The sequence below is a fragment of the Myripristis murdjan genome, chromosome 20, assembly GCF_902150065.1.
Source record: "Myripristis murdjan chromosome 20, fMyrMur1.1, whole genome shotgun sequence".
In the NCBI taxonomy this organism is placed as follows: Eukaryota; Metazoa; Chordata; class Actinopteri; order Holocentriformes; family Holocentridae; genus Myripristis; species Myripristis murdjan.
The window spans coordinates 16,947,996-16,971,462 of NC_043999.1; the positions used below are offsets into that span (position 1 = coordinate 16,947,996).

At 42.3% G+C, this 23,467-nt stretch overlaps 1 protein-coding gene across 1 annotated transcript in view; it reads right to left on the reverse strand.

Annotated features, from left to right (window-relative positions):
• Positions 1 to 23,467, reverse strand: part of cntnap2a (contactin associated protein 2a) — a 170,015-nt gene that overhangs the window by 102,845 nt on the left and 43,703 nt on the right. Inside the window, exons 7-11 of the mRNA XM_030079602.1 lie at positions 22,109 to 22,271; positions 13,270 to 13,376; positions 9,838 to 9,957; positions 8,264 to 8,379; positions 6,109 to 6,193 (exon numbers count right to left, since the gene is read on the reverse strand). Of these exons, the coding sequence (XP_029935462.1) occupies positions 6,109 to 6,193; positions 8,264 to 8,379; positions 9,838 to 9,957; positions 13,270 to 13,376; positions 22,109 to 22,271 (591 nt within the window). The remainder of the gene's footprint in view (positions 1 to 6,108; positions 6,194 to 8,263; positions 8,380 to 9,837; positions 9,958 to 13,269; positions 13,377 to 22,108; positions 22,272 to 23,467) is intronic.

Consider the following 23,467-nt stretch of genomic DNA (forward strand, 5'->3'; position numbering starts at 1 on the left):
AAATGGTATTTTGCCCAAAATATTGGTGTACTCCTTTAAGTTATTGTAAATTAAAACATACAGTAAATTACCTATAGACATACACTATATTGCCAAAAGTATTCGCTCGGCTGCCTTCACACGCATATGAACATGAGTGACATCCCATTCTTAAACCATAGGATTTAATATGATGTTGGCCCACCCTTTGCAGCTAGAACAGCTTCAACTCTTCTAGGAAGGCTTTCCACAAGGTTTAGGAGTGTGTTTATGGGAATTTTAGACCATTCTTCCAGAAGTGCATTTGTGAGGTCAAACACTGATGTTGGACAAGAAGGCCTGGCTCGCAGTCTCCACTCTAATTCATCCCAAAGGTGTTGTATCAGGTTGAGGTCAGGACTCTGTGCAGGCCAGTCAAGTTCTTCCACACCAAACTGGTTCATCCATGTCTTTATGGACCTTGCTTTGTGCACTGGTGCGCAGTCATGTTGGAAAAGGAAGGGGCCATCTCCAAACAGTTCCCACAAAGTTGGGAGCATGAAATTGTCCAAAATGTCTTGGTATGCTGAAGCATTAAGAGTTCCTTTCACTGGAACTAAGGGGCCGAGCCCAACGTCCGAAAAACAACCCCACACCATAATCCCCCCTCCACCAAACTTTACACTCGGCACAATGCAGTCAGACAAGTACCGTTCTCCTGGCAACTGCCAAACCCAGACTCGTCCATCAGATTGCCAGACGGAGAAGCGTGACTCGTCACTGCAGAGAACACGTCTCCACTGCTCTAGAGTCCAGTGGCAGTGTGCTTTACACCGCTGCATCCGACGCTTTGCATTGCGCTTGGTGATGTAAGGCTTGGATGCAGCTGCTCGGCCATGGAAACCCATTCCATGAAGCTCTCTACGCTAATCTGAGCTAATCTGAAGATCACATGAAGTTTAAAGGTCTGTAGCTATTGACTCTGCAGAAAGTTGGCGTCCTCTGCGCACTATGCGTCTCAGCATCCGCTGACCCCGCTCTGTGATTTTATGTGGCCTACCACTCCGTGGCTGAGTTGCTGTCGTTCCCAATCGCTTCTACTTTGTTATAGTACCACTAACAGTTGATTGTGGAATATTTAGTAGCGAGGAAGTTTCACAACTGGACTTACTGCACAGGTGGCATCCTATTACATTACTATTACAGCACCATGCTGGAATTCACTGAGCTCCTGAGAGCGACCCATTCTTTCACAAATGTTTGTAGAAGTAGTCTGCATGCCTAGGTGCTTGATTTTATACACCTGTGGTCATGGAAGTGATTGGAACACCTGAATTCAATGATTTGGATAGATGAGCGAATACTTTTGGCAATATAGTGTAAGTGTTACATTATTAGTATTTGTATAGGCAGGTATAACATTATATGCCTCTACACATTTACAAAGATAACTAACTATTTAATTATCTATCTGCCAGCTTTGACATATTTGTCTGTTTCCATTGTCAAGAAACAGTAAAATGAACCATTCAGCAATTTTAAGACACCAACTGGACATTACTGATTTAACCAAAGAGCCCCCAAAATGACTGGAGCAATTGAGTGTAGCTGTGGCCCTTATACACTGTATGTATTAGACACTGAAGTCTTAACAAACCATGGTTCACTAGATTAATGAGCTCATTTCTTGATGAATAAATTTCTCTCTTCATTAGCCTGGACGCTATAAATGATTCTGTCAATTGCTTCAGGCAAATCTGAGGATGACAGGGAGAAAGAATAGGCACAGTGCGGCGTTAAAAAAGAAGGGGGAGCTGTGTGTGAAACTGAACATGTGTGATAGAAAGAGAGAGAATAGATTAAACTGAGTGAAGGAAGCGTTATGCGTACGTGTGTACAGGTGTTGTTGTATGTGAGAAAAAGACTGGGAAAGAAAACACTACAGATGGTTATGTTCGTGTTTCTACCTATTAACAAAGTTAAAGAGAGAAAACACATGGTTTCAGTTTTACTGGGGAAAAAGTTTCAACAGAACTTCAGTTATAACTTGCAAGTGTTGCAGTGTTTCTAAAACTAAATTTGCCACAATGATGGTGGCATGACAAAAACAGCAGTATATCTGATATCACTTTATTTGGACAGTCCAGTAGTATCAACTTAGTATCAATCTAACCTTAATGTGAATGTGATCTCTTACAAAGGTGATATTAAGTTCTGTGTACAAGAAAACAAATTTCGAAATATTTCTGTAACATTGATTGGATTTTGGATAGTTTTTTTTTGTTTGTTTGTTTGTTTCTTGCATATTACTCATATGACTGTAATTCCATTGCTGAGGCACACTTTTCCTCCTAAAACAAAGTTTTAAAAAATATTGCAGGTTCTGCATAAGAAAATGAACATTTTTGTATGAAAGAAGAGAGAAAAAAAAAAAACTTTAACTGGAAAATACTTGCTGGAGTCTTACTAGGAGTCCACTCAGACTTCACTCACGACAAGGTTTCCAGTCTGCCGAGAGCTCAGCTGCCAGAAAATCTCAACAGTGTGCCAATAACAGAAACTTTGTTGAAGAGCAGACGGAAGTGTGATGAGGCTCTAAATGGAGTGCTCTCAAACCACTGTGCTGGATCCACAGACAACGATGATGTACTTTTCCAAAGGAGGAGAAAGAGCAAAAGTGACAGAAAATGGAAGGAAAGTGCTTTGTCTCTGCGTTGGATATTCTTGGACCTTCAAGGCGACTCTCTGCCGGAGATGAACAGAACAACAGAATAATATTTCACCCTGTTGAAAGCATGGCAGAAATAGCACTTGGAACTCTCAGAAGCGGAGGCGTAAACTGCTTTATGGCTAGAGAACACGCGTGTGTGTTTGTGTGTGTGTGTGTGTGTGTGTGTGTGTGTGTTTATTAGTTCTGTGTTCACCCCTGTTCTTGTGTGTGTGTTGCAGCATGAGCGCTGTGATGCTGTGATTCCATAACTAATGTAAGGAGTGAGAGAGAGAGCGAGAGAGAGGGAGAGAGAGAGGGAGAGAGAGAGAGAGAGAGAGAGAGAGAGAGAGAGAGGAAAAGATGAGATGGAAGAGAAAGAAACATTGTGTACGTATGTGAGTGTGTGTGTGTGTGTGTGTGTGTGTGTGTGTGTGCGTGTGTACTCTACATCACCATCTAGTCAGGTCATTATTTCTTCCTCCATTCGGTATATGAAAGGACTAGCGTGTGTGTTTGTGTGTCGATGTGTGCATGTGTACAGTACATTTGCATGTGCGTGCGAGTGGGGTTATGGAGGCGTAGAGGTGAGAAACAGTGATAAAAGGGGGGGATATGTGAAAGAGGTAAAGAGAGGGTCAGACAATTAGGACAATTACTGTCCAAGTTCCAAATTATGGCACGCGTTGCCGGCAGAATGCAGTTCCCATTTAACGGTTCGTTTAGCTCCAAAATGCCAGCCCCTGTGTAATAGATGAGATGTGAATGGGGCGATGGACAGAAAAAAAGTGGGTGGCAGCCTACGTGTAGATGTGTGTGTGTGTGTGAGTGCTCGCGCGCGGTTCCCACTGTAAATGCGGTTGACAGACTAATTTGATGAAAGCTGACAGCTAATTTATGAAGCATATTTTTGGGTAAATGATTTTCCCCTGGTCCTTTCTCAGTCATCCTTGATTGGTAATTGGATTTCCCCAACTTCCAAGGTACAGTAGTGCATTAGGAGTACACTAGTCAATAAAATACTGGCTGTGGGGTGTGTTTATGTGTGTGTTTGTGTGTTAGAAGGTGGCACGGGAGTATATTTTCACTCCCCCCTCCAAAAAAAAAATACTCCTGTAGCATCTCAATCCAATGACAGAGTAAGAAACAAATCCTGTCCTCTCCCAATCACAGAAAAATGACTCCTGTCCCATCCTGTTCCCGTGTGTGTATGCGTGTGTGTGTGTGTCTGTAGGGATCGTAATCTCTGAATTAGGCAATGCAGTGATTTTGATTTGACGTTCTCGCCTTCCATTTCTTATTCTACTTTGAGCTCTGCTGGACAGTTTTTTATTCACACAATTTGGCCAGTAGTTTGGCCCAGACATTTACACAGTCATTAGTTCACATGTCACACACTGGTCAGGTGGCTGCAGCCAATCAGCAACCACAGCAGACAGGAGAGGATAAAAAAGACAACAGAATGACTGGCATTATGGTCAAAACAAAGTGTTTGTTCATATTTATATATAAAAAACGATAAAATTGTTATTATGATTGCCGTCATACTCGACGTGTGTGTGTGTATGTGTGTGCGTGTGTGTGAAGAGAGGAGACTTGGATTGAAAGAAACTGAATGCAAGTAGGAGTTTTATCAGGAAAGTGTGTGTGTGTGTGTGTGTGTGTGTGTGTGTATGCACTGTTTTTAGGTGTATGGGTGGCACTTTTTAGTGCGATGGAGGTTAATTGCAAAGTTTTGCTCCGCTGCACTAATACCCGACTAATACTAACCAGCTATTGCAATGTGCCCACTCAATCAATCAAGCACCATGGACACACACACACGCACGCACGCACGCACGCACACACACACACACACACACACACACACACACACACACACACACACACACACACACACACACACACACACACACACACACACACACACACATCCATTCCTCATATCTCTCTCTGTCTCTCAGTGCCTCTCTAATTGCCAAGAGTGTCTTGTCTTTATGAAGCTATTCCCTATAGTGGGTCTGCGTGTGTCTTAGTGTGTGTGTGTGTGTGTGTGTGTGTGTGTGTGTGTGTGTGTGTGTGTGTGTGTGTGTGTGTATGTCTGTGCTGGCCAGAGGAAGTAAGGGAAAATTACAGAAAGTTGCTCTGACATGGGCAGCTAGCGTGTTGCTTTGTAGAAAAAAAAAAAAACAAAAAAAACACAGCCAAAACACACAAACTCACACACACATACACACACAAAGATTTCACATATTCAAGCTAGGGCACAGCTACACACACACACACACACACACACACACACACACACACACACACACACACACACTCATACAAAGGCAGACATGCACACAAAGGTGTCTCTGTCACACAGACTAAATTCCGAGCTTTGACACTGCCAGAACAAAACAGACTTAAGTGTTGTTCCCTTTGTCTCTCTTCTGTCAAAACCAGTGACAGCTGTGCCACGCAAACGCCTCGATCTCTATTTACCGCACGACAACAATTCAAAACCTTATTTAAACGCCACTAAACCCAACCGTACCACGACCAAACTAATCTAATCCTAAGCAAACCGGACTGAACCAAGTGCAGCTCAACTGTAACGCAGCCCGGTCCAACTAATCCAAGTCAAACTGGTACAAACGCCCACCCAGCCAAGCGCCATCGTATCAGAGCTTAACCAGCTGAGTCCCAACAAATCTAACACAAATCAACATAATCCAAACAAATCTCGTCCAAAATGAAACCCGCCAGACCGCAGCTCATACCCAGTGGCATGTTTTAACACAGCTACTGTAAGCTTCCATACCTTTATTGCCTGGTAAGAGCAGGTCAGTATGAAGTTCAAACACAATATTACCTCTACTGTTGCTCTAACCTAAACCAGTAGCAGGGTGTGATAAGAGGGAGAGAGCTGTCACTGGGGAGAGATTGAGACTTGAGTTTTACTTTCTACTTCAGTGTGGGTTATATAAAGATGAGAGAGCATTTCAAACATTTTCCTGACCCTCAAGATAAATCAATTTAAATCTATGTGGAGAAATAAAGCCAGCATACTGAAGTGGTTGCAACATGAAAAAGTTGCACACTTAATATTTTCTGGTTGACTAATATTACTGTTTGTTGATGTTTACAGCTCAATGTACTCATTCTCAATATCTGTAAGTGTTTATGAAATTGTAATTTATGTCCTATATTGTTTTGGAAACATAGATCTGCCTTGAATTTCACATCAAAATACAAATACATGGCAAAATAACACTGTCAGCTTTTGATCACAGGTGTTTGTCGACCTTTGTGTTAATCCACTTTGCAACATGAGCCAAACAAAGATGAAAAAAAAAAAAAAAAAAATCACCACAGAATTTAATCTCAGTGTCCCAGAACGTGTGCCTTAGCCTGTAAGCCAGCGGCGGCTCAGAGATAGCGTCTTCAGACTTTACCTGGCGTGTTGAGCAGTCTGGACATGTGGCAGCTGTAGGAGATATGCTGCTCACAGTGTTCTGCACTGGTGGTGATGGCTGTCACCTGGGAAACACAAACACCGATATATATTTTCATTTAATCTTATTCAACCAGACAGGTCAATTTTGTGTAAGAACAAACTATTGAACTGAAAAATGGAACAAAGTGTACTGTAACGCTGTGTTAATTTGGCTTCCCTTGATTTAGAGACGCCGAAAACGGAACAAGCAATACATACAAATTAGGAGAGAGCATAATTACAGCAAGACATGCTGCTTCCTCCATGTCATCTCATAGGACAGAGTGGTAATGTAAACACGGCAGCTAAATATGGTTGTCACCGCTTTTGAAGTAGAGTGACAACTGAATTCTACAACCACAATATCACCGCCAGATGGGTACCGACTCCTTAAAGGAACATTTCACTCCTTTCAGGGAAGTTTAATTTGGAGGTGTTTTCTGGAGATGTCTTGAATCCCTGACAAAAAAAACATTTTTTAATTGCATCGCTCATGGAGAGTGAAGGTTCTAGAAACTATAGTCATTTCTGTTAGAATGCGGTTGATTGGTGACTTTGAGAAACAGCAGCAAAAAGCCCAAAGTCCAATATTATAAAGTCTTTTTTTAATTCTTAAACTGTTCATGCATCATAATGTAAGTCTTGACTCTCCATTTGTATGTTCAGTACGTCAAAAAACAATGTACTATTGTGTCACTTCACTGACTTATGTGTCAGTGCAGCCAATGAGTGGGTAAGACCCATAACCAGTGAACAAATCAGCCTCATGCAGCTGCATGTGCATGACGTGTTTTGTAAAACTGGTTTATTTGGCTTTTTTTTTTTTTTTTTTTTTTTTTTTTTTTTTAAGCAAATGAACATTACTTTGGGACATAGTTAATATCCAAATGGAGTAAAGACTTGCACTATGCCTCACCTCCATTCTAACAGAAGTAGCTACAGTTTTTGGAATATTTGCTCTGCAATTAAAAATATTTTAGGGTGAAATATTCCTTTAATTTGAGTATGGACAGACAGTTAGTTGTTAAGTGGAATAAGTGGTTGTTGTGGAGCATAAAAAACCCTGAATGTTGAGAATGTGAAACCTGAATGTTGCAATCCACAGGCAGCGCATCGCTTCAAAGCACCATGTTCATAAAAAAGGAAGCGAATACAACGTTGTGGCTGGTGGAAGTTTATTAAAACTTGATGGATTTGATGGTTGTGTTTTCAAGAGAATTGAAAACACTGTCTCTCGGTTTGAAGCATATATGTTACCATGGTTACAGATGAACGAGCTATCAGGGATCAGGGGAGTGAAGTGACTCCCTTCCCCTGTGCACAGTGCACTCACTCGGCTGTAATATGTACCATACGTGGTGACATCCGCTCTCATTCATAAGTATGGCAGTCACTCCCGAAAACTGACAGCGTGGCCACTGAGCCCCTGTCAACTTATGGGACAGAAATTAAACGTGCATCATGGGTAAAATGCCTTTGACATTTTATTAAAAAAAAAAAAAAAAAAAAGAGTGGAAAAATGCCCTTAATAATTAGGTGGCATTTTGCATTTCACCCTGCCCACATTTTATCGAGCTGTTGGAGTCCATGACCAGGCAGTTCTTTCAAATGAGTTTTGGGCGAGATAAATGGCCACACAAAATTTTTGTCTGAAAACACTGCATAACCGGAGGTGTGAGAAAATGCCGATCCCACAAAAAACTCTGCATCGGCAAAAAAAAAATAAAACAGCCAATAGGCCTGCTGCAGGTTTCAGCAGGCCTACTGCACTGAGAATGAAGCGCATGATGTATGAAATATTACAGTTTAAAAGTCAGCAAGTCATACTGAAGGTTTACCTGAAATGCAATGCAAATTAATTATTTTATAATTTAAGAAAATTGCCCAAAATGCACCTGAAATCAGATCAGGGGGGTAAAAATGCCCTCTAAAAACAAATTAATTTCTTAGAGTTGGCTGCCCTGTATGAGTATCAACTCAATTCATAAAACATAAAATGCAAGTGTGATGCTCCACCAGCCACACAAATCTTTATGTACTCTCTCTCTGTGTAACTTGTGTTTATGTGTGTGTGTGTGTGTGTGTGTGTGTGTGTGTGTTTGAGCACACGTTACCTGGTCCATAGAGGCGCTGTAATTGACCTGTAAGACTGTGCGTCTCTCTCTGCTGGAGCCCGTCACTGCTGTCTGGACCGGCAGGTTGTTCATTACCGTGGTCCACACCTTGTCCTCTACACACACACACACACACACACACACACACACACACAGAGAGACAGACATACACGATTTTGTTGACCTTTGGCCTTGACTTGATCTCTTTGGCAGTTTCAGCAAGATGTTCAGTTAGATGATAAATTATTTGTTATAGTCCCAATCTCAAAAGCACAATCACACATGCACATTCAGCACACACACACACAAACTCGTGCACACATGCCCGTACACACACGTACACACACAGCTGTCTAGCCCAGTCATCAGGAAAAAAATGTTGGCATTTTACGTTTCTGCAAACCAAGGCTACATTGAAAAGTCACGTTTTCGAGTTTCGTGATGTAGTATAAAACGAGAGAAAAACACTTTGCTTCTGCAGATGGGGTTCAAATCCCATGTCAAGCAAGAGCAGCGTGTAAGTTTTTGGCATTGTGTATTTAACTTTTTGTAACGTTAACCATGAGCTTTTCCTAACCTTAACCAACCTAATGAATGTTAATGTTGATGTGACGCTGATGCAGGCTCCTCCACATTGGCTATAAATCTAAGTGTCGATATAGGATGTATTTTGGGTTTGGAAACGTTGACATAGCGATGTATTTGTTGGTCTGCAGAAATATAAAATGGCAGCAGTTTTTTCTGGTGGGTGGCTTGAGCTGCCGTGGCAGAGACTTTCTGCCTGTGTAATCTAGGTGAGAGCTGTGAGACTCCAGGCTTTAATAGACACCTTCTCTTCTGTTATAGTACGAGCCAGTCACTCTGACATCGCCCCGCTCATTCACACTGTCACTCAGGCAATATGAGTGCATGTGTGTTTCAGAGTTCTGAGGTGAGTGTATGTGTGACAGAGAAAAGAGGTCACATTTCTCAGCTGTATGTGTGTGTGTGTGTGTGTGTGTGTGTGTGTATGTATGTGTGGTGTTTAATGTGACTAAGGGGCTAGCCAGCAGAGTGCAGTGACATTTCATTAAGAGTCTCGCCTTTGCTCTGCCTGCTCTTTCTTCCGCTCCAGACTATTCACTTATTCCTGTGTGTGTGAGTGTGTGTGTGTGTGTGTGTGTGTGTACACGTGCGTGTGTGTGTGGGTGGAAGTGTCGGTGTGTGCGTGTGACAGAAGTGGCTCTCAGACCAGAGGAGCATTCTTACGTTTGTGTAGCATCTCTGTAACGCTCCTGTGTGTGTGGTGTGTGTATAAGTGTGTGTCTGCACTGCGTGTGTGTGTGTGTGTGTGTGTGTGTGTGTGTGTGCATGCTCTGAGTTAAATGTCAGTAGCTGTGGCTGCATTGCCATGGAAACCCCAGGTACATCAGGTTAAGAGCAGTTGGTGTCTGAGGTTAAGAACGAGCATGCGCTGGAGAGTTTTTGTTCCCTCACAGTTTGCCGGGGCCAGACTGAGGAGGGCGCATGGACGCGCACACACACACACACACACACACACATAAAATGAAGGGTGCACACTCTCCCACACACACCTGTCATGTTGCAGTTGACTTTGAAGGGGCCAAGGGGTCCGCTGCCATCAGGGTCGATCCAGTAGGTGTCAGAGGACCTGCCCAAGTGCTTGTAGGCCTCACATGATGGCTCATAGATAGCTGAGGAGGGCAGAAGAGGGGGTGATGTGCATGTGTGTGTATATGTACACATGTGTGTATAGGTGTGTGTGTGTGAAGCAGTCAGAGTGATGGTGAGAGAAAAAAGGTGACAGAGGGAGGAAGGAAGGAGACAAAGAAGTGAGAGGAATAAAAGTAATTTTAGTGCACAACTGTCTTACTATAGAAACTTCGCTGCTGGCTCTTTAAGTTCTAAATTTGAAGGGTTTGAAGGGACATTTGTGTGTGTGTGTTTGTGCATGTGCACGTGTGTATCAGGGCCTGCGCCTCGACTCTGTATCCCAATTTGAATATGCTGTGATCACTTCTGATTTTTGAAGGACCAAAGATTAATTACATTGCAGGATGCCGGGACGGATCTGAAATAACCATTGCCGTTCTAAGTAGTTTCATTATTTCCTCTTTTTTTTTTTTCTTTTTTTCTTTTTCCCCCCACCAGCAGGCACTTTGGATGTGGTTGTCAGTCTCAATTCAGTGCCTGTCGAGAAGTGGTGTCTTGGCCCACACGCTCCGGCAATCTAACTGACAACATATTGATGGCGTGTTTGTGTTGATCCACACACAGACATGGAGAGAGAAAAGAGAGAGCGAGAGAGACAGAGGAGGAGAAATGAATTATGCTTCAAAGAGAAACATGCGAGAGTGACTTTGAGTGAAACTTTCTTGACTGAGGCAAGAACGTTGGCTGGCTTAACACTGGCTTGACAAAAACATCACGCTCCCTCCTCTTCGCTGCCTCTCATTCTGCCTGGCCTTAGTTCCTCATTACTCTGTATCCATTTTTCCTTTCCTCTCCTCATTTTAGCAGTTGATTGTTTGTGTTTTTCTGCGCCGTACCCCTCTGCTCTCCCTGGGGTTTTAGCGATGCAGTTGCTTGCTGAAAGGCTGTCTACTTCATGGAAAAGTGTTTTTTTTTTTTTTTTTTTTTCTTTGGTGGAACTGACTCTGCTCAACGTTTTTATTCACACATCTGCATAGAATTCAAAAGTTTTGCAAGAGCAGTATTTCAGATTCATGAGCCACAAGTCAAAGGCCATGGCACAAATGAGGCGGGTTTACCAGTGCTTCCTCTGTATTTATCTGGCAGTAGTGGCGGGTCATTACAGAAACATTAAAAGGCCAACACTGCTAAAGCACTGCTATTAAAAGATCATGCAGATTTACTTTGACAACTCAAATGAGGATAGGGACCATTACAATAAGTGCTTTATCGTGATAAAGTATCATATAATTAAAAATGATGAATGATGGCTGCTTTTAATGCAGCATTACAAAGGGCAAAGGAACTAAACTAAAACTGAAACAATCACAGAGAAAGACCTGAAGCCAAATTTAAAACTAGGGTAAACTTTACATAAGTCAATCTCCATTTTAACAAGCCATTTCCTCTCATATTCAGTTTTGAAATCTTTTTTTTTTTTAAATCACATTTGTTTCCAATGCTAATCACTTTCTTTCCAGAATTTTCTCACATGTAATTTTCTTGCTATTACTCGGCAGATCCATCTTATTCTGCGTTGTTTCAACATATCTATACTTTCCTGGAACAAGTGAAACTGCATTGAAAACATGGCTTGTTTAACTAACAAGAGATTTTAACTTGTAAAATGGAGATTTTTTTGCAGTGTGGGAAGGTGTTCTGCTGGACCAGAACAATGGGTCATTTTTTTTAAAACCACTACAATGCTGGTGGTCCCATCAGCAGGTTTGTCATCACAACGTCATGCTGCATAAGTTACCCTTGTTCAAATCCACAAAACCTTCTTTGAAATTACCAAAATTTCCTAAGATACAAAATATGTCTGGCTGAGCTTTGTTCAAACTTTCAGACCTTTATTTTAAGTGTAGATTTCAAGGTTTCTAAAGATACCAAATATATCCTGCTGAATTACGGGAAAATGTGTATAAAAGGATGCACAAAATATTTTCAATTTGATGTAATGGTGCAGCCATAAAATAATGACATCGTGGGTTTGAATATTTCGCTCAATGTAAGTGTGATGTAGCTTCAGAGAATGCAGTAACCAGCAGATATGTATGTGACACGCTTGTACAATATGGAAAAAAAAAAAATGATTTTTTTTTTTTTTTTTTTTTTAACTTGATTGGGGGAAGCTTGAGGGGAATTTTGAGGGAACATTCAAGTTGAACGGGTTAAAAAATTGACTGAATCCTTTATTCATCAAGGGAAAGTACTAAGCTTGCTTGTTCTTCTCCAGCAATGCTTTGCTTCACATTCACAGTACAATCACAAGATCAGCTGGGGGATAACTGCCTTGCTCAACTGCACTACGCCAGAGCCCTAAGCATGGCAGGTCTTCCTTCATTTTCCAGCCAGTTTGGGGATCTGATCCACTTAAGTTCGAATTGAAGGCCTGCTTCTTTGACCTCGAGGCTACTGCAGCCCCCTCATTTATCACAGTCTATCTTAAAGACGGACAGACATATAGAGACAGATTTATGCATGCATGAATACACACATGCACATTCCTCTAAAAGACACAGAGAGGAACAAAAGGAATAGAAGAAATGCTGGCAGCAGTGTGGAAAGAAAAATTTGAAATTTGAAATTTCTGAAGAGCTCCCCATGGACTGCCTTGACTTTCCTCTCTCTCTCTCTCTTTCTCTCTCTCTGTCTGTCTCTCTCCCATGTCCCATGTCCTCTCTCTGTGTGGCCACACTGTCTCCCTTCTTCCTTCTCCTTTTCTTATCATCTTTCTCTGTTTTGCTGCTTCTTTGTTTCCCCTCTGATGTCATTCATATTCCCCAATCCGTCTGTGGTGCTATCTCTCTTTTTCTTTCTCTGTCTCTCTCTTATTTCAGTTCAGTTCAATCCGCTTTATTTGGATGAACATGAACAATATTGCCAAAAGGTCTCTCTTTTCCTTGTGTGTGTTTGTGTGTGTTTTCTAAAGACAACAGTATTTGTGGCAAGGGAGGAAGGAAGGAAGGAGGAATGGCATTCTCAGATTTTTAAGCCTTTTCAAAAGACCCCTTTCTCTCTCTCTCTGACTCTATATTCTCTTTGTGTGCTTTTAGTCTGGTTGCCTCTCCTCAGACCAGAACAAAACACACAACAGTGTCAGAAAGGCCGGCCTCTGAATACTTCAAAAGTTCATCTGTCCCTCTGCTGAGAATTGGGACTTTGGAAGGAGAAACAGCTTAATCACTCCAGGGGGAATAGAGGCAGGCCAAGTCAAATAAACACACAAGGAATAGAATACAGAGCTGTCACTGACAGGCAAAAAACACAGATGGACACACACACACACACACACACATACACACACTTACACGTGTGGCAGGTTGCTCCTGTGTACCCTGTCCCATCACAGGTGCAGCTGAAACTATCCCACGTCTGTTTACACCGGCCGCCATGTTCACAGTGATTGGGCATACATCTAGAGGGAGACAAAGAAAGTGAGAGTCATTTTAAACATTCACAGAGCGTGTCTCATCTTTAGAGAAACGGAAATCTAAAATTATTTCTATGCCTGCGGCTAATGACCTAACTCTACCCCCTATGGCTCACCAAATTGTACAACAGGGATAACACCCGAGGCAGGGTAACACTGCCAACTACTTCATATGTGTCCCGTCATTCTGTACTGGAATTTAATGGACATAGCCCTTCCCATACGCACATAAATTTGCAGCTGATTTTAGTGATAATTAGCCTATTTGCAAATGAAAAGTGCTGATTGAAGAGTCATTTGTCCACTCACAGAACTGATATTGTTTGTGGGATAACAGGCAGTTGGACTAATGGCTGTTTGGTCCAATGAGATATTTTTTGGACCACTGGGATTTGGAAATAATGGGCCTTCAGACCAATATACAGTCCCCGGAAATACCAGGGTTGATCATTTATTGAAGAGTGTCCACTCATGTAAATGTTGCGTCAGGTTAAACTCCACTCTGCCTGGTACTCTGCCTAGTGCCTCTCCGTGTTCCTCTGTGTAATGCCTGCTGTCTGCCAGGTTGAACACATAATTCTCATCTGGTTCTGAGGACTTTATATGAGACATTCCTGTGTATGAGTAGTGCACTATATGGATAAAAGTATTGGACAGCTGCACATTACACCGATAGGATGACATATCCATTCTAAATCCATAGGCATTAATAGAGAGTTGGTCCCCCCTTTTCAGCTATAACAGCTTCCACTCTTCTGTGAAGGCTTTTTACAAGATTTTGGAGTGTGTCTGTGGGAATTTTTTTGCCCATTCATCCTTGCTCGCAATCTCCGTTCTAGTTCATCCCAAAGGTGTTGGATGGGGGTTGAGGTCAGGGCTCTGTGCGGGCCAGTCAAGTTCTTCCACACCAAACTCACCCGGCCATGCCTTTATGGACTTTGCTTTGTGCACTGCGGCACAGTCATGCTGGAAAAGAAAAGGGCTTTCCCCAAACTGTTCCCACAAAGTTGGAAGCTCAGAATTGTCCAAAATGTCTTGATGAGCTGAAGCATTAAGATTTCCCTTCACTGGAACTAAGGAGCCGAGACCAACCCCAGAAAAACAAGCCCGTAGCATTATCCCTCCTCCACCAAGCTTTACAGTTGGCACAATGCAGTCGGGCAGGGAACGTTCTCCTGCCATTCGCCAAACCCAGACTGGTCCATCAGACCGCCAGATAGAGAAGCGTGATTTGTCGCTCCACAGAACACGTTTCCACCGCTCCTGAGTCCAGCGGTGGCGTGTTTTACACCGCTCTATCTGACGCTTGGCATTGTGCTTGGTGATGTAAGGCTTGTGTGCAGCTGCTTGGCCATGGAAACCCATGCCGTGAAGCTCCCGACACACAGTTTTGGTGCTGATGTTAATGCCAGAGGAGGTTTGGAGCTCTGCAGTTATTGAGTCAGCAGAGCATCGGACACTTTTACGCATTATACTCCTCTGAACTTGGCAACCCCGCTCTGTAACTTTACAGTCTGCCACTTGGTGGCTGAGTTGCTGTGGTTCCTAAATGCTTCAGCTTTGCAAGAATACCACTTACAGCTGATGGTGGAATATCAAGGAGGGAGGAAATTGACGGTGGCAAATACAGCACTATTACAGGACTTGGCTCGAATTCAGTGAGCTCTTTAGAATGAACCAATCTTTCACAAATGTTTGTAAAGGCAGACTGCATGGCTAGGTGCTTGATTTTATACACCTGTGGCACTGGGACTGAATGAAGCAACTGAATTCAATGATTAAGAGGTGTGGCCCGATACTTTTGTCCATATAGCGTGCCTCCTTCCTGGGATGGACCAGTATGATGTAATAGTCCTGGATTGTGTGTGTCAGAAGAGTATAATACTGTGTGAACTGGCCCAAGGCTTAAGGAATTACACCTTACTTATAAAGAAAAACAGAAATTTGGGATATTCGCTTTAAATTGGAAAACTGGCCTGAGGTGAGCATGTCTCTTATAAGATAGCTGATACATACAGATCCGGATTTTCCTTAGGAGTCCCTTTAGCAAGCAGAGCCTGCTTTCTTAGTCCAAATACATCAGGACGGATGCAGAATGGCATTAGCATCCCTTTGAGACTAGCCCCAAACTTTAGATATCGCTGCTTGAAAAACATGCATAGCTAAAAAAATGATTTAAGAAAGCCCGGTTACACAGAAGCTTTTGAAAGGACTTCATTGACCTTAGGGTCTTGAAAATTACTTGCATGTACAACTGAATGTGCAAAATATTAGGGACATCTCCTGGATATTGACTGTAGCCCTTTTGCACAGATCCATCTCCTCATATGTGATTGGTATAGCTTTTTTTAAGAGAAACATTCATCGTACGTTAGTACACAAAGGGCCATAAAAAATGTCAGTGCTGACAGAAAAAATAAAAAGGACAACTCCTGGAACAAAGCTTTTACCTATCAAAGGCAGTATCACAACTATGCAATAATGATGTCACCCTACAGTAAGTGTCAATATTTTGATTGAAGGAATAAAGTAATCACATATTCCCTCAGTTTACCACCTTTAGCTATTTAAGATGTGATATGGTGAACAGCTAGTGGCTTGCCTTCTTAAGTAGAACAGCAGCAGTTTGTACATTACTGTTTTTCTTGCTGAAATATGAATACCATATCAAATCCTGAATACATCAAAGTGATAAGGTGAGATTTGCCTGCAGGCCTGATGGGTATGAATCTCAGTGCATTCTACTAGTGGAGCTGGATTTTACATACCCACACACATAAAATATGTGATCTGTGAGGCTGCTCTTTTGAATGAATTAAAATGCACCTAACCTGAGGGATGGTGTGGGGTGTGGGGGACGACACTGACTCATTAAAACCATGGGGGTCCTTTAAAATTCTGTGTTCCTTAGTTCTTTGGCAGGCAAGGCACTTAGGTAGTGTAGAAACAGTTTCTCTCTGGGTGGAGACAAGATGATCACTGCTGTCACACTTAACTACAAAGCTGACATGCAACTGGAGGCTTGTTCATGTTGTATACAGAGGGAGGGAGAGAGAGAGAGAGAGAGAGAGAGAGAGTGAGAGTTTGTGTTTATATTTTTATATTTGTGTATATTAATACTCACATGCACTGTAGCTGCATGGTTGTGTGTATTTACATGCATATTATGTACGTGTCTACTTAATGTGTATGTAGATTTCTGTGTGCGCGCCCGTGTGCGCGCCCGTGTGTGTGTGTGCGCGCACGCGTGTCTCAGGCTGTTTTGCAAATTGTGTCAACCCTCTCTGTAACACATTAACCCCCCCACAGTGCCACTGCACAGACACACAGATGCTGTTGCTGTCAAAACAAGCTGGCTCCAAAGCTAAGAAAAGATATGCTATTGCAGTGGGGAAAAAAGTGAGCATCAGAGCAGAAATAAGAAAACAGAGCTAGTGTGGTATGTTTATTTATTTGGTTATTTATTTATATTTTGGGGAGGGTGAGGAGAGGGGTGCGAGAAAGCAATAATGTGTGCAGAGGAGGAGAGATGTAGGTGCTGTTGCTCTCTGTAGAAAAATGACATTTGTAAAATAATTCTCCAGCTGAGGATATCTTGGCTCTGACGGTGTTTTCTAATTCAGAAGCAGATACTTTTGCATGCGTACCTGGCTGCTATGCTAAGAATAAACTTTAGAGGAAAGATCTGTGATTTTGTGTAGAAACGGGCCCTTATAAATACCTGGCATCAAAAGATGGAGTTTGATGATGTCGTCAAGTAGCATGGGATCATAGGAGCAACCACAACGACAACCATCATTCCCTAGCCACATTATTTGCAATCTACAGTACAGGCCAAAAGTTTGGACACACCTTCTCATTCAATGCGTTTTCTTTATTTTCATGACTATTTACATTGTAGATTCTAACTGAAGGAATCAAAACTATGAATGAACACATGTGGAGTTATGTACTTAACAAAAAAAGGTGAAATAACTGAAAACATGTTTTATATTCTAGTTTCTTCAAAATAGCCACCCTTTGCTCTGATTACTGCTTTGCACACTCTTGGCATTCTCTCGATGAGCTTCAAGAGGTAGTCACCTGAAATGGTTTTCCAACAGTCTTGAAGGAGTTTCCAGAGGTGTTTAGCCCTTGTTGGCCCCTTTGCCTTCACTCTGCGGTCCAGCTCACCCCAAACCATCTCGATTGGGTTCAGGTCTGGTGACTGTGGAGGCCAGGTCATCTGGCGCAGCACTCCATCACTCTCCTTCTTGGTCGAATAGCCCTTACAAAGCCTGGAGGTGTGTTTGGGGTCATTGTCCTGTTGAAAAATAAATGATGGTCCAACTAAACGCAAACCGGATGGGATGGCATGTCGCTGCAGGATGCTGTGGTAGCCATGCTGGTTCAGTGTGCCTTCAATTTTGAATAAATCCCCAACAGTGTCACCAGCAAAACACCCCCACACCATCACACCTCCTCCTCCATGCTTCACAGTGGGAACCAGGCATGTGGAATCCATCCGTTCACCTTTTCTGCGTCTCACAAAGACACGGCGGGTGGAACCAAAGATCTCAAATTTGGACTCATCAGACCAAGGCACAGATTTCCAATGGTCTAATGTCCATTCCTTGTGTTTCTTGGCCCAAACAAATCTCTTCTGCTTGTTGCCTCTCCTTAGCAGTGGTTTCCTAGCAGCTATTTGACCATGAAGGCCTGATTGGCGCAGTCTCCTCTTAACAGTTGTTCTAGAGATGGGTCTGCTGCTAGAACTCTGTGTGGCATTTATCTGGTCTCTGATCTGAGCTGCTGTTAACTTGCGATTTCTGAGGCTGGTGACTCAGATGAACTTGTCCTCAGAAGCAGAGGTGACTCTTGGTCTTCCTTTCCTGGGTTGGTCCTCATGTGTGCCAGCTTCGTTGTAGCGCTTGATGGTTTTTGCGACTCCACTTGGGGACACATTTAAAGTTTTTGCAATTTTCCGGACTGACTGACCTTCATTTCTTAAAGTAATGATGGCCACTCGTTTTTCTTTAGTTAGCTGATTGGTTCTTGCCATAATATGAATTTTAACAGTTGTCCAATAGGGCTGTCGGCTGTGTAGTAACCTGACTTCTGCACAACACTGATGGTCCCAACCCCATTGATAAAGCAAGAAATTCCACTAATTAACCCTGATAAGGCACACCTGTGAAGTGAAAACCATTTCAGGTGACTACCTCTTGAAGCTCATCGAGAGAATGCCAAGAGTGTGCAAAGCAGTAATCAGAGCAAAGGGTGGCTATTTTGAAGAAACTATAAAACATGTTTTCAGTTATTTCACCTTTTTTTGTTAAGTACATAACTCCACATGTGTTCATTCATAGTTTTGATTCCTTCAGTGAGAATCTACAATGTAAATAGTCATGAAAATAAAGAAAATGCATTGAATGAGAAGGCGTGTCCAAACTTTTGGCCTGTACTGTATCTTTTAGTAGTAATCTGTCCTCCATGGCACTTGTACTTAGCCTACAAACACTATGACCCCTAGAATCAGCAACTTGTGCAATAACATTGCATTTGACTGCAAGCAGCGCCCAGCGGAGATAATCAGATCACCAGGATCAGTTTGAGATTCTGTCCCAGGAGGAAGACGCTGATGGTGGCTGAGAGAGTGGAAACAGAAGCAGGGAAAACAAGAAGGGCTCCAAGCTAAGCTAATGGCTATGCTGCACAAACTACTGCTCCTGACCACCCTTCTTGCAAATGTACAATCCCTTTCCAACAAGATAGATGAGCTAAGACTGAGGATAACATTGCAGCATGGCACAAAGAACTTTTGCCGTGACATGGCTGAACAGCAATATTCCCGATGCTGCCGTGGAACTAGCTGGCCACTCACTGCACCGTGCAGACAGGACAGCCGATGTTGGCAAGAAGACGGCCCCTCCATACATCTAGGGAAATTTCACTAGTGAGTTATACAAACAATAGTAAACAATAAGACAGGCTAGCTAGCTAGTTTAGTGAGGGTAAAGGGGATATACCACCAGCGATAGGTGTCATACCCCCACACCTTGATTGAAATATTTCTGGGTTTGAATATTGTTTGAAACATTTGGGACAATATAAATTCCCTAGTTGATTTTAGAAATTTTAATGTGGAAATGTGACATATATCTTTAAACAAGGTAACAGCTGTTTCTTAGGAAACGTTCCAATACAAACTTTAGAGGCACAATATAGAAGTGAGCACTGATCCCATCCATTGATGCCATATAAAACCATGTCTTTTGAACAATTTGCATGCACTGTAACTACACTGATTCAAAGGCACATTTCAAATATGCCTATGTCAAGTGTGTCACAATCTTTTGTAGCTTAGGCAGGCTAACAAGCGCAGATAAAATGACATTGTGCTTTCACAATGGGCTGCAATTGACATGCACAAAGACATTTGCTCAGCAAGCTGTGTGCACTGAAGTGCACCGACTATATGCTCTAGGCTTTGTGTGAGAATAGAGGTAATTCTACCGAGTGAATGTCGAACACATATATGGCAATCTCTAAAATGAGATGTGTGTACACTTTTATGTGTCGCTGTGTGTGTTTTTGGTGTTTGTAGTTTGTGTTTTACTTACAGTGTGATAGTGGCAGTGCGTGATACACAATTTGTATTCATGCATGCCTGTGTGTATATTACTGTGTGCCAGCATGGGATAGCAAATGTGTTTGTGTGTGTGTGTTTTGCTTCATCTACCATCTCAGCCTAAACAGAATCCCACAGTGGAACGGCATTGATCAAAAGGAGGTCAGACAGGGCTATTGAACTGCCTTCAAAGACATTCAGATTAGTTAGATGGTAACACAGCACCCATTCATCTTCCATGGCAGTACAGGGCCCACCTCAAGTACTGCAGGGCTGAGATACAGCATTTTGAGGTAATAGAGATGGCCAATGCTGCACACAACAAGGACAAGAGCAGATGACTGGGACATCACTGACACCACATAGAAAACAGCTGCTGTTGACTACTTTGTATGTATCATAAAAAACACTCTTGTTTGTGTTTGCTAGTATACCATTTATTTTTTTTCTTCAAATTTTGACCATATATCATATATTTTTCAATTGACTTGGGATTGCAGTGGAATGACTTGCAGCACAGTGGGGTAAAAATACGCAGATCAGCATATTTCTGGTTGGAATTGGTTCAATCTATTACTTTTTTGAGGCAGGTTAATGTATGATGCTACACAGTGAAAGTTATGTAGTTGCAGGTTAAAGGTGCACTATGCGAAATTGCTGAGGGTTGATTTAGGTGACAACAGTTAGACTCAACTGACAAAGTGCATAACCATGTAATTAATCAATGAGCCAGGCTGATAATGAGAACCGTGTAGACTCAACCATCAATTTGCATGCTAAATGCGTGCTCACAAGGTCCCTACTTCATTTGAGCCTTGTCAGTTTTACATAGTGCACCTTTAAAGCATATACTACGGCTAATCAATCAACATGTTTCTGAGGATGTTTAAAAAAAAATGTTTTCAAAAATGTGGCCATGGCCCACCGTTAGCATTTGCTAGCAATGCTGGGCCGTATGAATGGGTAAAGAAAAAAAAAATTCAATCCATATTAACTTGCACTAACACTGTAAATGCAACAGGAAATGATGAAAGAAGAGTGACAATCAATTTCAAAATAGGCACGAAAAATGTATGCATTTATGAATCAAAACTCTATCCTACAAAAACTTTGTAACCTTCTGTCTAAACCTTGGTCTAAACAGAGGTATCATAGCAAGATCCTGGAGTGAGGACAAAATTGATCTATCTAATCCAAGCAGTGGCAGTTGGCGTCTACTTCTCAGTGCGGGGATATTGACGAAGGCAAGCGTTATCGACAAACCTGACCTGAAAACAAATTGCTCAATTCAGGAGGAGGGTGCTTGAGTCAGAACAAGGCCAAACTCCTCCTAATTTGTGTCACTTCCCAATCTCTTTTGCCTTAAAAGATAGATCCAGGGCATGACTAAAGACCAGTGAGATCTTTTTAATTTAGGACTACACTTAATCCATAATGGTTAAACTAGCCCATGTTGTTTAAATGTTGTTCACGCAGGCATCCAATTCAGTATAAATAGGCACTCAAATGAAGCTCAAGAGATGAATGGCAAATTGTCCGACCTATAGTAAGCAAATAAACTGAAATGCCAAGAAGTTGTAATCAATATTCCAAAGAACAAAGACAATGGGACATGCTGTGCAGAAGCCCTGACGCTGATATATTGAAAAAGAGAGAAGAGTGGCTCACCTGTGATGTGTGATTGAGATCACGCAGTGCTTTCAAGGATGGCACCTATTCTTTTATCTCTTGAATGAGAATAACTTAGCATTTACACACATCCCCTTACAATGTGAATCCACCACATCAATTATATCCATTTATCAGTATGACTAGAACGTGCACACACACACACACTGAAAACCCACACACAGGCATATGCCTGTGCAGCTACGTACACAACAACCAGGGCTCTGAGTAATAAATCTTTAGATAATAATTCAGACTTCACATAATAGCCTTGTTTATATGGAACTACCAATTTATGACTTTTGATTTATGACTTTCATTGCCTTATGTCATCCCCATATGTGTATATGTGTATGTGTATCTGTATTTATGCAGCACTGTGTGTGTGTGTGTGTGTGTGTGTGTGTGTGTGTGTGTGTGTGAGCATTTTCACTCTCACCTGTCTATGATTGCGCACATGTCCAGGCTGACATTCTCAAAAGCTCCCACAATGCCTTTCTCCACTGCATGCAAATCAGCGGGTTGATCGTCCAATAGGATTGCTTGCATGCACCCTTGGAAAGAACGCTGGGAGGGAGGGAACAGTGTCTGCAGGAAATACCCTGAGCCAGAGAAGAGGAAAAGAGTGGAAACATGAAAATGCAGATAAGTATAAGTTAAATATAATAAGTATAAGCTGAATTTAATTGACATGAACAGAACTAGAGGAGGGACAGAAAGGAAGTGATGTAGAATGGTTCTGTTACAGCAATGCAGACATGGAGGGGGCAGGAATGAAGGGCAAATAAACAAGGGCAGATGGATTCCTTTGATCTATGATATAAAATCACATCAAGAAAATAAGTCCTTCTACAAAAGCAGACATCAAACCCAACAACGACATCATCCTTGACGAGGAACAACAGAGTGGGCTAGTCCTTGGTTATTGTCACTTCACAGCCATGAACCTTCATCAGTCCTCTTGTTTTAGAGCTTATCCACAAGGCCCATTAGACTTAATACGAGAGCTAAGGCCGCGATAGACTAGAGGACTTTATAGGTGGTACTATATACCTTTATGAGATACAAGAGTCAATGGGCCATCCAGAGATGGCACTGGGCCTTGACTGAGACAGGGACAAGGAGAGGACAAAAAGTGTGTGCCTGTGGTTGTGTGTGAGTGTGTACGAGTGAGTGAGTGTGTGTGCCTGCAAAAGACATTATAAGCAGTGTAGGAGACAAGAGAGCTTAGGATTCAATCTGTGCTATAAGCACACAGGTCATTCATAAAACACTCCCTCTCAATGACATCTCCATCATCTGGATGTTATAGAGGCTGTCACACTCTGCGGCATGGCTACCAGCATCAAGGCCAAAGATTCAAACAGGCTTATTACAGAGGGCATATGCACCGTACAAGAAGTGTGTGTGTGTGTGTGTGTGTGTGTGTGTGTGTGTGTGTGTGTGTGTGTGTGTATGTGTGCGTGATTATATTCATACCAACACACCTGATGTTTGTGTGGCTACATGACATACAGCAAACTTGTTTTCCCGCAAACAAAGCAGCAGAATAGTAAAATGTCTGTGCATGTGTGCATAAGTGTGTGCATTAGTGTGCTTGTGCACTGTGTTGTGTGCGTGTGTGTTTATCCACTCCCTCACATCTCCTCTTGTGATTTTCATTTCTCTCCCCCCCAAAAAAGTTTCTCCTGTCATCCTTGCCATCTGTCTCCTCTCTCCCTACACCTGTCTGCTGTCTATCCTCCGGAGTGGGAGAGAGACCCAGAGAAGGGAGGGATAGAGAGAGAGAGGGAGAAGA